The sequence below is a fragment of the Chelonia mydas genome, chromosome 7, assembly GCF_015237465.2.
Source record: "Chelonia mydas isolate rCheMyd1 chromosome 7, rCheMyd1.pri.v2, whole genome shotgun sequence".
Classification (NCBI taxonomy): Eukaryota; Metazoa; Chordata; order Testudines; family Cheloniidae; genus Chelonia; species Chelonia mydas.
In genome coordinates this window covers 30,134,224-30,148,792 of record NC_057853.1, presented here as the reverse complement: position 1 = coordinate 30,148,792, position 14,569 = coordinate 30,134,224, and the positions used below count along the sequence as shown (strand labels likewise).

The following is a 14,569-nucleotide window of genomic DNA, read 5'->3' as shown; positions in this document are numbered from 1 at the left end:
CACTGTGTCCCCCACCAACACCCCTCTCCCCTCCCCTGCAGCTGGTGGAGGAGCTGGAGCGGGAGTGCCAGCTGGAGGCACAAGCACTGCCCCAGGAGATCCGCTGCTTCCTCCAAGCTGAGCTGGAGGTGGGGGTGAGAAATGGGCACCCCCGGGCTGCCCCTCAGGAAGAGGAGGATGAGAGCACTGTGCTGTGAAACAGCCGGGGGCCTGGCACGGAGCTCCTGCTGCAGAGAACACCGTGCTGGGAGACACGGCCTCCCCAGCCACTCCACTGGGGAGACCACTGCTGAGACGTGGGGTCGCCCTGGCACCTCCACATCCTCTACAACCAGCATGTGCTGTGGGGGGAGAGGGAGGTGGCACTGTGCCCCCTCCATGCACTGGGCCAGTGGGGCACACAGTTTCTGCTTTTGGGGTGCTCTAAGAGGTGGGGGTGCAGGGGTGGGGGGCTACATGGGGTGGGGCCACTGCAAATACACTAAGACACACTTTTTTATACATTTTTACTTTTTTAATCAGCAACCCCCACCTTGATGCCTCTGGGGAGGCTGCCCCACAGATTATTCAGGGGGCTTGATGCTGCCAGGGGGCTGCCTCATTGTGAAGTGGGGGCTGTTCCCTGCCCTGACAACCCCCACCCAAAGATGAGATTGTGGGGGGGTAACCTGTTGTGCCCCCCCCCATGACCTGGGGCTGATCCTTGGGGGAACCTCAGAGCAGGATAAAAAGGGTTATTTTTATATAAAATCTTTTTTAATCCTATTTTTTACTGATTTGTATCTTTGTAGTCTTTTTGTGGGGTGGGGGAGGCAGCTGGGTGTGACACTACCTCCTTCCCCAGGGACAGATGTAACATAAGAGCCTTTTATTCTTCTACAGATTATTTTGTATTGGGGGAGTGGATAGGGGGTAAAATGCCCCTGACTAACTTTTTTCCTGGCTGTCTGTAATGTGGAATTTCAATAAATCTGCCTGCAGGGAGTGACTAGCCTCTTCTCTGGTGGGGGGAGTCCTGCCCACAGAGCAGCTCCCCCTGTGAACCCAAGGTGCAGTGCACCTGCTGTGGGCTGGACTAAATCTACCCCCCGCCCCCCCACAGCCCAGCAGCGGGGGGGGGGGACCTGGGAAGGTTCTGTGGGTGGGAGGAGGTGTCATCCCCCTACACAGCTGCTGCTCTGCGACTCCCAGCTGGCACTTGGGAGTGTGAGAGGAGGGTCCCTCCCTGTTCAACTCCCCCCACCCCCTTCACCAGAGCTCTGCCAAAGGCCAAGGAATGTTGGTGTTTGTTGAAGCCAAAAGAAATGGCCCTCAGACCTGGTGAACTGGGGGAAAGGCCCTGTATCACATCCCACGCTCTCCCAGCCAGTCCCCCCTACCCTGAAGCACAAAGACACAACACTTTTAGTACAAAGTTTTATGTTTCTCTTTTTTTTTTTTTTTTTTTTTCCCCCCCCAAACAAATGAAAGATGCAGGCAATGGGGGTGTGACGGGGAAGGGGGAACTACTAGGGGCAGGAAACATTGGGGGTCTAACCAGCCAGCAACAGGCAGACACAGACGGACAGATGGACAAGTGCAAACACATATATTGACTCACAAATGCTAACTACAGGCAGACGCCAGGACAGGAGACCATGCACCGGAAGGGGGGTATGGCTGCATCAGTTATCTCCACAGCCCAGTTCTCCGGGGAGGAATCTGGAGAGTGGGGCTCTGTTGTTGTTGTTAAATACAAAATAAAATATTCTTTTCTATCTTTTTAAATAAAATAAAATCAACAGAATAGAAATCTGGGCTCTGTATGGGATGGAATGGATGGGGCAAATGAACCCCAATTTGTTGCTATTTTCATTAGCAAGACTTTGTGCTGTTTTGGAGGGCAATGGGGGTGACCCTAATATTGAATTTGGAGCCTTTTCCCTCACTGAGATCCCAGGGGGTGGTCCCTTGTCCCAGTGAGAGTCCATTAATAATGGTGTTTTTTGGGGGGACACAAGGATCCCTGTGCTTGGGAGCAGGGAGGTTTAAAAACAAAGTGGATGAGAGAGAGACTGACCCTCTTCCCCCTGCCCCCTCTGCAATTTGTGTGCTGACCCTTGCAGCCCTGTGGGTGGGGCTGCTGCTGTGTGCCAGCCCCCCCAACACACACCCCAACTATCCTGCCACCTACAGGCATGGTTACCCTCTCCTGTGTCCTTGCTACCCCATGGCATAAGTGGGGAGACAGCAGGTGGCAGGGGCTTGGGGAAGGAGGGGCTCTTGGGCGTGGATGGAATGACCTTTGGCCCCAGCTAAATCCAAAATGCACTGGAGGGGACAGTCTACACTTGGAATGTCCTTTGTCCCCTTTTGAACTGAGTGGGGGCTGGGGATTTCCCCAGAGCTGGAGGGGTGTCCAGGGAGGGGAAAGGGAACTGCAGTGTGGGAGGCTTCCCCAGTTTGAGGGGGGGCAGGCGATGGGGGAGGTTGGAATGTCCTTTGCTCCTGCAGCAGCTGTAATGTCCCCTCACGTCCGAGCACTGAGCGGGGGGCATAGCCTCCCAGGGGTTGTGAGGGGCTTTTCCCAGAGCTGGTGAGTGCTTCCCACCCCCAGCCAGAGGCCTTGCCTCCCAAGAACTGGGGCAGGACAGTTCTCCCCACCCAGAACTGAGGCTGGAGGGAGTCCCACCAGCCAGAGAATGGGGGTCTCCCCACCCCTCAGAAACCCTGGATGTGGCAGTAAGCCTCCAGAGCAGCCAGCAGGATGTAGAGGAGCCAGAAACAGAAGAAGAGCAGGGCAGTGAGGATTTTGGGGGTGCGGGGACCCCCCAGCTCGCCCCCCACAGGTGCTCGGCGCCGGTACAGCAGCACAGTGATGCTCAGCAGGGCAAAGATAGTGAAAAGCGTGACGGAGAAGGCCAGCGTGCCCGGCGACACCACAAAGCGCTGGCCCTGGCTGGCCCAGTACCCGGCCGCAATGGTCCAGGCCACCCCTATGCCCAGGAAGACGTTGACTGCATTACTGCCCGTCACGTTGCCGATAGAGGCATCCGCGTATTGGTCCTGGATTGCCGCTGCCCGACTGGCAAAGGTGTCTGCAATGGAAGAGGGCAGGTTAGTGGGGAGGGGGACAGGCCAGAGTGAAATGTTAATGGCGGGAGAGGAGCTGATGGGGGAGGACAGGGTGAAGCGTTAATGGGGGGAGGGGTTAATGGAGGCAAGACAGAGGGACAGGGATTAATAGGGGTGAGGGGAAATAGGGTCAGTGAGGGTGCAGGGGGAGGGTTTGAGTGGGGCATGGGGGGTTACTGGGGCAGAGTTCAGTTAGATCATTGGAGGAGTGAGCAGAGGGGAAGAGAAAAGTTAGTGGGGGGGTGATGCAGGGGGTGACATGGGGAAGGGAATTAGTACAGCACCCCACCCAATGCCTCATTCCCTACCACCCCCTGCTAACCAAACATAGAACCCCCCAACTGCCCCACTCCACCCCAAAACAGAGACCCCACCCCGCATGCAACACCCCCCTCCCACCATGTGTAACAAAGTGGGGATTTTCTGTATTATTTTTATGAAGCCTATGCGTGCCTCAGTTTCCCTCTGCACTTTGCATTGTAACAAATAAGTGTAAGTCTCCTGCGAAGATAGTGCAGGAGGCATGAGATGTGGGTGTTGCCTGGCTAGATGGGTGGAACAAACAGGGCCATTAAACAGGCTGAAACCGACCCAAATCCATGAGCATCCCACAAGACAAAAAGATGCCCAAGGACTGAACTATCAACACCTAACACTCCGGGAAGACAGACAAGGGGGAGAGGGAGAGAGAGAGAGAGAGAGAGCGCCAGAGCTGCAGTCCAGCTCAGCCTGGCTGTCCCATCAGGGCGCTGATTTGACATGGGTAGGCTACGGCTTAACCCCTCCTCTGTGCTAATCTGGGTACTTTCAGCTGCTGTAGCACCCAGGTGACTCATCGATGGGAACCCCATTTAGAAAAGGCTGCCTTTTCAGTGCCCGGGGAGCATTGCAACTGGAAATGGGCACAGTCCAAGCCTCCTGCTGGCTTGGCTGGACCTGCTGCAGGGAGTCCCAGAGAGATACAGGGAAAGCTCTTGCCAAAAGGCCCAATCTCGGAGGCCAAAGGCCTGTCCCGGTGGAGCTGTGGGTCCCTGGGGCCCAGCCTGCTAAAGAGGTCACTCCCAGGAGACTGGTTATAGGCTTGGGCCATAGCCCTGACTCCGTGACACCAGGCACAGAGCCCCTTGCCCCATGGAGCCCCTGTGTGGAGTCCCCCTGCCCCACTCACCAGGCACGGAGGTGCCAAGGGCCACGAAGACCACGGCAGTGACTGAGTCCTTGAGGCCGATGGTGCAGCCGAAGTGCGAGGCCAGGTCACCAGTGAGCGCAGTGAGCACCCCAATGAGCGCGATGGAGACAAGGAAGCAGGCCCAGCCCCCCCAGTACTCGGTGGGGGGCACGAAGGCGAAGAGAACCTTCCAGAACACCGTCAGGAAGTGCATGATGTAGTCGAAGCAGGACGGGAGCCGCTCCTCGCCTGTCTCGTCCTCGTCCTCATCCCCTGGTGGGGGCGGGGGGGAGAAGAGGTAAGAGTGGGATAATCCCCTGTACCCATTCCCACTGCCGCCCTGTAGCCCCCCAGTGCTCCTCACCCACCTCCTCATTGCGCCCTGGGGCAGGAGAGAATAGGGTCCCCCCCCCGCAAGTCCTGCCCATCCCTGGGTGGGGTGCACTCCCCCAGCCTCTCCTCCTCCAGCCCCACCCCTCCGTACCAGCGCTGACCGTCACGGCACTGACGAATTGCTCCCTCCAGCTGCTGCTCCCCACAACCAGTGCCAAGTTGGTTTTCTTGATCAGTTTGTCCACAGTACTCTGTGTGTGGGGGGGAATAAAGAGGGCTGAGATGGTGGGCACAGCCCTAAGCAGGGCCATCTCTAGGGGGTGCAGGGCCTGGGACAAATCAGCCCCCGCCAGCTTGGGGGACCCACTCTGCATCAGTGGCAGCCCCCATGCCCCTAGTTCCTGTGCCTATGTCTTCCAGAACCGATCGCACTCGCCAATTGCACCAGCCCACAGGACCCCCCAAAGCGCGGGGCCCGGAGCAGTCGCCCTGGTTTGCCCTACCCAAGGGACGGCTCTGGCCCCAAGGCCCATTGTGGGAGCTATGGCAATATAGGGGCAGAGCGGAGCAAAGCCCAGAGCCGAGATGCTCAATGGGGGGAGGCTGGGAGCTGCAGGAAGATGTTGGGGGCTGGTGGTGTACCTAGGGAACCGCCCCCTCACACCTGGGCTCTATGTGTGCCCCTCAATGGCCTCCTGACTTGGGCAGCCTTGTGTGAGGTATGTGGGGGGCGGAAGGACTCCTGGGGTAAGAGAGCAACTGTCCCTGAGTCTGGTGCATCATCCCTCTGCGCCCCATTCTGCTGTGCCAGAAAGGGCACTGGAGCAGACAGTACGTGGGGGGCAGGTATGGAGTGTGGGAGATGTCCTCTGGGGAGGCTGGTGGACTTGGTCTCTGGCCCAGCTAAGCAGGGGAAGGGAGGCTGGTGGGGTGCCTGAGTGAGGGGGGCAGGAAGGGTTGCATGGGATGCTGTGGGGTCTGGGGGAATGGGGCACCTGGGACATTGGGGAGGGGTGGTGTAGGGTGCGGGGGGCAGAAGGGGCACATGGGGAGCCAGAGGGATGGGGCAGAGGGGGCACAGGTAGTGCATGGGGGAAGGAGGGAAGGGACACACTTGGGCACTTACCTTGAACTCATAGGATTCCTCAATCACCACCTCAAGTTTGGGGTGTTCCCCAAGGTTGGGACACCCCATCTTGGCGATGGCGGTCCCCTCCTCCCCCTCAGTGGGGCGGTTCTCATTAGAGTCACCTGTGGTGAGAAGAGGCAGAGGGACTGTTAGTCTCTGGCTTCCCGCACCCCACTTCCCTGTGCTGCCCAGCGCCCCATCCACATTGCACCCCCCAATACCATGGACTGTGCCTTCCCCCCCCCGTACCATGCCGCAGCCCCATCTCCAGCAGTTCAGGGGGCCCCAGCTCCAGGTGGAAATTCTTGTTTTTCTCATATTCCTCGTCATCGATTATTTTAATCTCGATGAATTTCCTAGAGGGAAAAATTGGGAGGCGAGGTGAGATGGGGGTGCTGGCTGTGGGGTACAGGGTGAGATTGGGGTGCTGGTTGTGGGGCACAGGGTGATAAGGCCGCTGCATGTGAGGAGCAGGGGGTGCTCATCCTGGGCTGTCTGCTCCAACTGGAGCAGGTGAGGGTCTGGGGCCCCTGATTGGGGGGGGGTGACCTTGCCCCATAAGGAGGGGGTTGTGCTACCATCTTAGCTTGTACACAATCAGCCCGCTACCCAGGCTGCCCCCCCGCAACTATCCCCTGCCCCCAGCTGGCATCAACTCAAAGCTAATTTGGTGCAGGTAATTACAAGAGCGAACAGCTGGGAACACCGCCCCTCTGCTCCCTTCCCCCAACCACCCACTGAGCCCCTCCACTGCGACACCTCCCTGCCAAACCATCACCCGCCCCTCAAACAGATCTCTGTCCCCCCTCATCGCTCCCCTCTCTTCCCCGAAATGTCAAGCAGCAGGTTGGGGGTTAATGGATGCTGCAGAGCTGAGTGAGGGAGAGGGGGATCAGCCAATGGGCTTGGGCCATTTGGGGAGGCGGCTCCAGGCCCCACAATCCCATTGGCCATTAACAGAGCACAGGGGAATCGGCTGCTTCACCCCACTAGTGAACCGGAGAGTCCCCCCAGCTCTGCAGGTGCCCCTCGATCCCACCCTTCTTGCTCACCAGTCCTAGGCTCCCCCCACAGCTCTGTGGTGCCCCTCAATCCCAGTCCCATGCTATCCCAGCTGCGGGCTCCCCCACACCCCACATAGCTCTGTCTGTGCCCCTCAGTTCTACCCCACAGTCCACTGCCCTCCCAGCTCTGCTAGTCCCCCTCAGTCCTGATCCCCAGCCCCCTGCTATCCCAGCTGTGGGCTCCCTGCAAACCCCACCCCTCCGGATGTGGTCACTTGGGGATCAGGCCCTAGCAGCGCAGTCACTGGCCGTACCCGCCCCCCCCCGCGCGCCATCTGTTCTGCTCTCTAATTATGAGCACAAAGGGCCCTTCGCTCTGGCGGTGCTGGGAGCAGCTGGGGGGGGGGGGGGAGAAGAGCAGAGGGGGAGCAAGGGAGGTTTATCTGCCAGCTGTAGGGATCTCAGCACAGAGCGTCTCACATCCTCAGCACAGCCTGTGCCCTCTCCATACACCCCAGCTGGCCCTAATGTTCTCCCTGATCTCCACTATCACTGACCCCCAATACAGAGCCCTAATATCCCCCACCCCGCACCCCTGGCCTGAGCTACCCCACTGCAGGCCGGCGAGCTCCTGGGGCAGCCCATGGCTGCGCCCCATTGATCTGTACCCACCTCGCCTGAGTACTGGTGTGCTGGGCTCTGCTCCCGCCTGGGGGGGATGACCGCTCTCCCACCTGCTCACACTCACTGGTTCACCACCATCACATGCACGCCCCTCCCCCCTCATTGCACTGGTGAACAGGAGATGGAGGGCTCCCCCAACCCCTTGTCTGGGCTCATGTCTGGGGGGAAAGCTCACTGTTGCCATGGAGACACCAGGAGGGGTGACGGGGGGGGAATGTATCCTTCTCTGAAATTAGTTTTCCATTTTCAGTGCAGTTGACTGAATTGGGGAGTGGGGTCGGGGGCAAGGGATGGAGGAGGGAAGCCCATGTACAGTGTGGGGAAGGGGACTGGGTGCCCCCTGCTTTCCATTTCACCTACCAGTTGCCCAAGGAGGTTGAGGTTGAACCCCTGGTATCTGGAGCTGCAAAGTAGCTGCAGCAAACATCCCCTGCTCCCAGCTCTGCTGAAGTGAAGATGCTCACGCACCGCACATGGGCTCCAGGCTCAGCCACTGGGGAGAATGGCTGCTCCAGCAATTGCCTCGTTCAGCCCCCTGCCAGTGCCCCTCCACACTGATGTGCAGCCCCCGGCTAGCCCAGCCTTGGGCTCTGCCCTCCAGCTCTGCCGGTGCTCCTCAGTCCCCATCCATGGCCCTCCTGTTATCCTTGGTTCCCCACCAGATACCTGCTCCTCTGATCGCCCCACACGCACCTTGTCCTTGACCCACCTTTCCCTGGCCATTGTCCCCCTCACAGACACATCAGGTGCCCTTCTCCCTGCTATCCAGCACCCTGATTGCCCCCTAAGCAGCTGTCCCCTCCCCCCACTGCTCCCCCAAAGCCCGGCTGCCTGATCCTTGTAACCTCCCCCAGCCCCGTTCTCCCTCACCTTGCTGTCCCTGCCCTTCCCGACCTTGCCCCTTTGTACCTGCTCCCCTTCGGCGCTCCCCCATCTCCCCCCTCCATGTCTCTCACGTGATCTCGTCGTTGAGGAACTCCACCTTGCCCTCGGCCTCCTCATAGTCCTCACCAGCCTTTGCGGTACCCTCCACGGTGCGGTAGGGCAGGGCCACGCAGCCCCGGGCCCCTGAGGTGCGCAGCACCCGCACCCGCACGGCCCCCACGCTCTCGCTGACCCGCACCGAGGCGCCCTCAAAGGTGAAGATGCCGGAATGATCGTCGTCGAAGATGGTGACGGTGGCAGTGGCGGCGGGGCCCAGGCAGGCCTTGGGGGGCGGCTCAGCGCCCGGCTCGGCCCAGGCAGCCTGCACGTTGCTGAGGTGCACACGGAAGTACTCGTCCTCCTCGAAGATGTCATCGTCGATGATGCCCACGCGGATCTCGCGCTGCGTCTCGCCCGGCTTGAAGAGCAGCGTGCCCTCGGCATACTCGTAGTCCGAGCCGGCATTGGCCGTGCCGTCCTCGGTGCGGAAATCCACACGCACGGCCATGCGGGCCACGTCGCCACCGCGCCGCTCCACCGTCAGCACCACAGCGCCGCAGTTCTCAAAGCACTGGTAGAGCGCCGGCTCGAAGGTCACCCTGGTGAGCGAGTCGTCGTCCTCGGGGCGCACCTCCGGCAGACTCAGCGCCTTGCGCGCCTGGTCGGCTGCGTGCTTCTTCAGGATGTTTCCCGCTCCGATCATCATGCGGGTAGCCTGGATGCGGTAGAAGGCCCGGCTCTTTTGCTGCTGCACCAGCACATGGTAGTTCGCCATCTCAATCAGCTGCTCCATGTCCTTCTCTGGGTGCTTCTGCCGCAGGTCCCTCAGGGTGCGTGCCATGTCACGCCGGGCCTCCTCGTCACCGTCCTTGCCTGCCTCGCCCATTCCGCTGGCCTGGGCACTGTCCAACTCCACCTCCAGCTTGGGGAGGGCTGCGTCGCCTTCTGTCTCAATGATCAGGCCCCGGGCCTTGTCGGCGCGGTACTTCTTCTGGACGTACCTGTAGAAGAGGAGGCGGCGGTCGGCCAGCCAGGCCTGCACCACGCAGATGGGGAAGAAGAGGAAAGTGAGCAGGCCTTCCCACACCTCCACCTCACCGGGGGAGAAGCAGGCCAGGATGAGGTAGAGCCAGATGTAGGCGAAGATGCTCCATGCAGCCGTGACAAAGAAGACGCGCAGGTGCTTTATCCTGCGCGTCTCGCCCTCGGGCACCACGTGCACGCACACAGCGATGATGACAAACATGTTGAAGGCGGCACTGCCCACGATGGTGCTGGGCCCCATGTCGCCTGCCTGGAAGTTGTGGCCCACGATCTCGATGATGGAGAGCATGATCTCGGGCGCTGAGGAACCCAGCGCCATGAGCGTCAGGTTGGAGACTGTCTCGTTCCAGATGCGGATGGTGGTGGTGCTGGTCTCACCATTGGCCTTTTTCACAGTGATCTCCTTCTCCTGCGAGGTGATGACCTCGATGGAGGCCATGAAGCGGTCGGCAATGATGGACATGCCCAGGAACATGTAGATCATTGCCACGAAGTACACGATGGCCCGGGCCACCTTGTCGCCCACCGAGGGGTTCTGGGGTAGCCACACGGGCAGGATCACTCCCTCCTGGCACTCTGAGGCCTCCTGGCACAAGGTGCTGACATTAGCCCCATCCAGCGATGATGCTCCCTGGGTTGGACTCCTCAGCCCCTCCTCCACCTTGGCCTGGTGCAGCGGGAGGCTCAAGGCCAGGAGGAGGAAGAAGGTAGAGGCCCCAAGGTGGGACAGGTGAGGCATGGTGGGAGTAGGGGTGAGCAGGCAGGACCTGCAAGACAGGAGGGGGCATAGTGAGGAATGAGGAAGACACATGGTACCTAGTGGGGCTGGTGGGGAGGAGGGCTGGGAGGTCATCCCCTTCCTTGTGTGCTGGAAGGGGATGGGTGCGGCTGCTTCCTTGTGACGTTGGGAGGATCTGGGGTAGAACGGGGTGCCCACTTCCTCATGAAGTGGAGGGGCAAGGCTAGGAAGAAGTGGTGGGTGTTCTGGGTGGCACAGGCAGTCCTGGGGCCACAGCATCCATCCATAAGGAGCAGCGGGGCTAGTCCCCCTCTGGGGTACTTCCCCCAGGGTCTATTCCTCCCCATCTTTCCCTCAGTTCCACCACCATGGCAATACCCACCCTGACCCTTTAACACGAGAGGCTGCAAAACATACTGCATCCAGCTCAGCCTCCATTGCCCACTGCGTCTCCCTCCCCTCCTGGAGACAGGGCGTTGGTTAAAAACCCAGGAGTCCTGAGCTACTGGACCCACTCCCCTCCCAGGCTGGAAATGGAACCCAGGAGTCCTGGTTCCCGGTCCTCTCTGCTCTCTGAGTGCGGGAGGCAGGAGAGGGAGAGGAGAATGCTGGGAGCCAGGACTCCTGGGTTCTCTGACTCTGTGCCCCATGATCCATGCCAGTGGTTCAAGGCAGTGCTGGTAGCTGGTTCACAGGACCCATCTGTGCTCAATGGGTCAAGAGACAGCACCAGTCAGACATAAATGAGGCTTGGGCCCAGCTGGGCACCACAGGGCTGGTGCTTGCCCCAGATGGGTATTGAGGGGAGGGGGGCCCCTCGTGCCCTTTCCAAGCCCTGCTGAGCACCAGCTGCCCCATCAGGCTGCATTAGGGGGCTCTAACCTCCCCACCATGGGGCAGCAGGATTGTCCCCATGGCAGGGTCAGGGGGAGCAGTTGGGAGTGACCCCCTCAGCCAGTTTAGTATGCGGAGCCCAAACCCACACCAGTGCCCGTCCAACCAGGTGCTGGCAGAGCTTGTGAATGTGGTGTCTGCCCCAACTCCAGCCCCTCACTCGGCCTGTGTCCATGTGTGTGGGGGGGGTGACTCCTTGGTCTTGGGGCTGGAGATGCAGGGGTTGACCCTTCCTCTGCTGAGTTTAATGGATTTTTAGGAGTCCCCATTAATTTGCTCAGGCGGTGAGGTTTGGTGTGGACACTCCCCTCCATCCTGGTGGGTGCCCACAGCTCAAGAACGCCCCATGCTGGCCCCCTCCTCCCCCCAAACTCCCCTCAGCTCACACTCCTCCCCTGTGCTGGTTCCTCACCCCCACAACCACACACACACACACACCCCTGCATCAGCACCAACTGGGGACCCCCCAGAGATGGGGCTGGGGACCAGTGACTGGAGGAGCCCTCCACCCCAGGCCCTCCCTACTCCACTGAATGTCCCAGAAGCCCCCATTCTTCCTTGACTTCCATTCCTCCCACCCCATCCCCAGGGAGTTTGTGCCCCTTGCAATCCCCGATCCCATCCCCAGAGTCCCCCCCATTCCCGAGCTGCCTTCCTGTCCCTGCAGCCTGTGCCAGGCTGAGCTATACCAGTGATCTCCCCCTGACTTGGGATACAGGGCGGGTGGGGGGACTGGGAGCACTTTACACCCTGCAACTCTCTTCTCTCCCAGTTTGGAGGTACGAGCCTCCTCCCCATGAGGGGAGATGCCCTTTGCCAAGCGGGCTGCAGTCCTGCAAAACAGCACACAGTGGGAAGGGGTTGCAATTCTCCCCACGGTAACATTCTGCAAGCTAAATGTGGCCGTGCGAGGGTTGCACTAAGGGACAGTAGGGTGAGCAAGGAGAAACTCAAGCGAGTGTAGCAGTGTTTCACTTGTAGAGGGGTAAGTGTGCAAAGACTGTGCTGGTGAATATGCACAGGACCATCTTCCCAGGACCATCTTCCACAGACCTGGGGGCTAGGATTGCAGGAGTGGGTGGGGCTGGCTGGGGGGCACATGAACTTCACCTCAGACCATGCCAGGTGCCTCCATACTGAACTCTTTGGCAGGGGGGGTCTCACCAGAGTGTGAACAGGACTGTGGAAGAGTATGCAAGGCACTGCTCTGGGTGCACGGGGGCCCGGGTGAGCATGCGAGGCGATGCATGGAGACCATGAGTGTGTGTGTAAGACACTGCTCTGGGTGCACGGGGGCCATAGGTGAGGGTGTGAGGCACTGCTCTGGGTGCATGAGGGCCATGCATGAGCATGCAAGGCACTGCTCTGGATGTGCAGGGATGTGGGAGCGTGTGCAAGGCACTGCTCCAGGGACCATGGATGACCATGCAAGGTGCTGCTCCAGGTGCGCAGGAGCCATGGATGACCATGCAAGGTGCTGCTCCAGGTGCGCAGGAGCCATGGGTGAGCATGCAAGGCACTGCTCCAGGTGGGTCGTGGCTGTGGCTGACTGTGGGTTGTCAGTGTGTGACCCCGTGCACGGGTGTGCACCATTAGTACAGGCATAGTGTCCCTGTACATGCAGGGCTGGGTGGATACATGCACCATACTGTTGTGTGTTGCACAGACACCCACCATGCAAAGTGTTGCACATGCATCCCCTCCTGTCCGCCCATGCAAGGCACTGCATGCACGCCCCCATCCCCTCAGTGCAAGGCGCTTTCCGTTTGCTGTCCAGTTCTCATGCATGACCCTAGGCCACCCCAGTACTGGGGTGGTGGGGGGGGGAGATTACCCTGCCCTCCAATGGAGGAGATCACCTCCCTCACCAAACAGAAGGCAGCTGAGCCCAAGCTGTTTCAGGCAACAGAATTTCCTGGAGAGCTGGGGGAGGGGAGAGCCCCAGGGGCAAGATGACAGCAATGTGGGGGGCAGTGAGACCCAGAGCAGAGACTCAGTGCCCCAGGTTGGGGGAGATGTGGGGATGGCTCTGTAGAGGGGGAAGAGCCCCAGGTGGGGGGTCTATGGGGGGGGGGGGGTAGGGGGAGCTCCCCAAGGTTGGAGGGGGAAGTTTGGTGGGGGGGAGCATCAGCTTTGGGGGGCAGTTCTATAGGGCAGGGGAGGGGCAGCCCCCTGTTGTCTGGAATATTTCTTTTAAATCTACAAAAGCCAGAGTCAGGCCCCTGCAGCCCAGTGCCATCTCCCCAACCCCCCACCCCTCTTGGGGCCAGGTCTCCTGTGCCCCCAGCCCCCCATACCAAGACACACACAACACATCCCAGCAATCTCACCCCGCCCCTCTCCCCCCCCCCCCCGCTCTCCCCCATGTGGCTGCCCTGGTGTCTGGGTCCTCCCCCTCCAGCAAGACAGCCCAGGAATGCAGAATTGGACACATGCAGACCAGCTCCCTCCATCCCCCCCCCCCCCACAAATTTTACCTCTCTCAAATCCCCCCCTTTTTTTTTCTATGCAACTTTCCTCGATTGCGGGGAGCTGCAAATAAATTCAGGGGGATTAAAGATGTAAACGAGGCAGGATTTCCCAACACCGCCCACCCAGAACCCCCGGGGGGGGGTCTTCCCTGGGCATCAGTCAGGGCAGGGGGAGCGGTCGATCCCCCCTCCCCCCAAGGCAGAGCCCACACACCTCCCGGCTCAGATCCATGGGGGGCAGCTTTCCCCCGCAACCCCTCTCCCCAAGTTCCCGCTTACCGGACTGTGGGGTCAGGTGGCAGCACCACCTCCCCTCTGGGGCGGGCTGCACAGACGCTCCCCCCGGCCGCTGCTCAGATCTGTGGGGAGCAAAGGAGCGGACCCCCGTTAGCTGGCGTTCGAGGGGGCACAGGGCTGCTCCTGGAGTCACTGGTCCATCTGCAGCTGGGAGAGGAGGGGGGGTCTGCACGATCCCCTCCACAGCCTGTGCCTCCGCCCCTTCCCGCAGAGCCCCCCAGCCGAGCTCCCCCCCGATCTGGGGGGGCCGGGGTCCCCTCTGCCGCCAGGCTGCGGGCACCAGCAAAACGGCGGAGCGAGCCCGACTGCCGGGGACAGGCTGAGGATGCTCCGGCTGGCAGCTTCATGCTCCACCCTGGCGAGGGATGGCTGGCTGGGGAGGGCACCGTGCGCAGCCTGCAATGGGGATGGGGGGGTGGGGGCTCCTAGCACGGCCAGCTAAGCCGGGAGGGGGCCCCCACTGCAAAACAGCAGCACACCCTCACCATGCCGCCGGAACCGAGATGGGGGGGGGCAGCTCAGTGAGCGGGGGTCCTCATACGCTTCATTGCAAACTAGTAAACCCCCCCACGCCTGCAAGCCAGACACTGAGGAAGGGAGGAGGAAACCTTCCAGCTGCGCCTCTGCTGCTCCCCGACCCCAGCTCCCTCCCCCCCAATCCCTCTCTTCCAGACCCTGCCCCTCCCCAAGCTCCATCCTACAAACGCTCTCCAGCATATGTCCTCAGTCGCCAGTTCTCCCTCCAAACGCTTCCCCACCTGCCGTCAA

The 14,569-nt window shown here is 60.5% G+C and overlaps 2 protein-coding genes across 6 annotated transcripts in view; one reads left to right on the top strand and one right to left on the bottom strand.

The window, feature by feature from the left end:
• The window catches only part of PLCB3 (phospholipase C beta 3), a 21,913-nt gene extending 20,928 nt beyond the window's left edge, over positions 1–985 (top strand). For all 3 annotated transcript variants that reach the window (XM_037904680.2, XM_037904681.2, XM_037904682.2), the window contains one exon: positions 42–985. In XM_037904680.2, the coding sequence (XP_037760608.1) occupies positions 42–197 (156 nt within the window). In that variant the 3' untranslated portion in view covers positions 198–985. The remainder of the gene's footprint in view (positions 1–41) is intronic.
• LOC102934217 (sodium/calcium exchanger 1) lies at positions 493–14,569 on the bottom strand. Of its 3 annotated transcripts, XM_037904684.2 has the most exons (7): positions 13,784–14,569; positions 8,389–10,167; positions 5,994–6,100; positions 5,742–5,866; positions 4,767–4,866; positions 4,283–4,555; positions 493–3,077 (listed from the first exon to the last, which is right to left on the bottom strand). In XM_037904684.2, the coding sequence occupies exons 2-7, from the start codon at positions 10,137–10,139 to the stop codon at positions 2,701–2,703; spliced, it is 2,733 nt and encodes a 910-aa protein (XP_037760612.1). In that variant the 5' UTR covers positions 10,140–10,167; positions 13,784–14,569; the 3' UTR covers positions 493–2,700. The 3 variants fall into 3 exon arrangements, with proteins under 3 accessions (XP_037760612.1, XP_043407288.1, XP_043407287.1); XM_043551353.1 differs by lacking the exons at positions 8,389–10,167; positions 13,784–14,569 and adding an exon at positions 7,793–8,137 and having other exon boundaries at positions 1,572–3,077; XM_043551352.1 differs by lacking the exons at positions 8,389–10,167; positions 13,784–14,569 and adding an exon at positions 6,797–6,897 and having other exon boundaries at positions 1,572–3,077.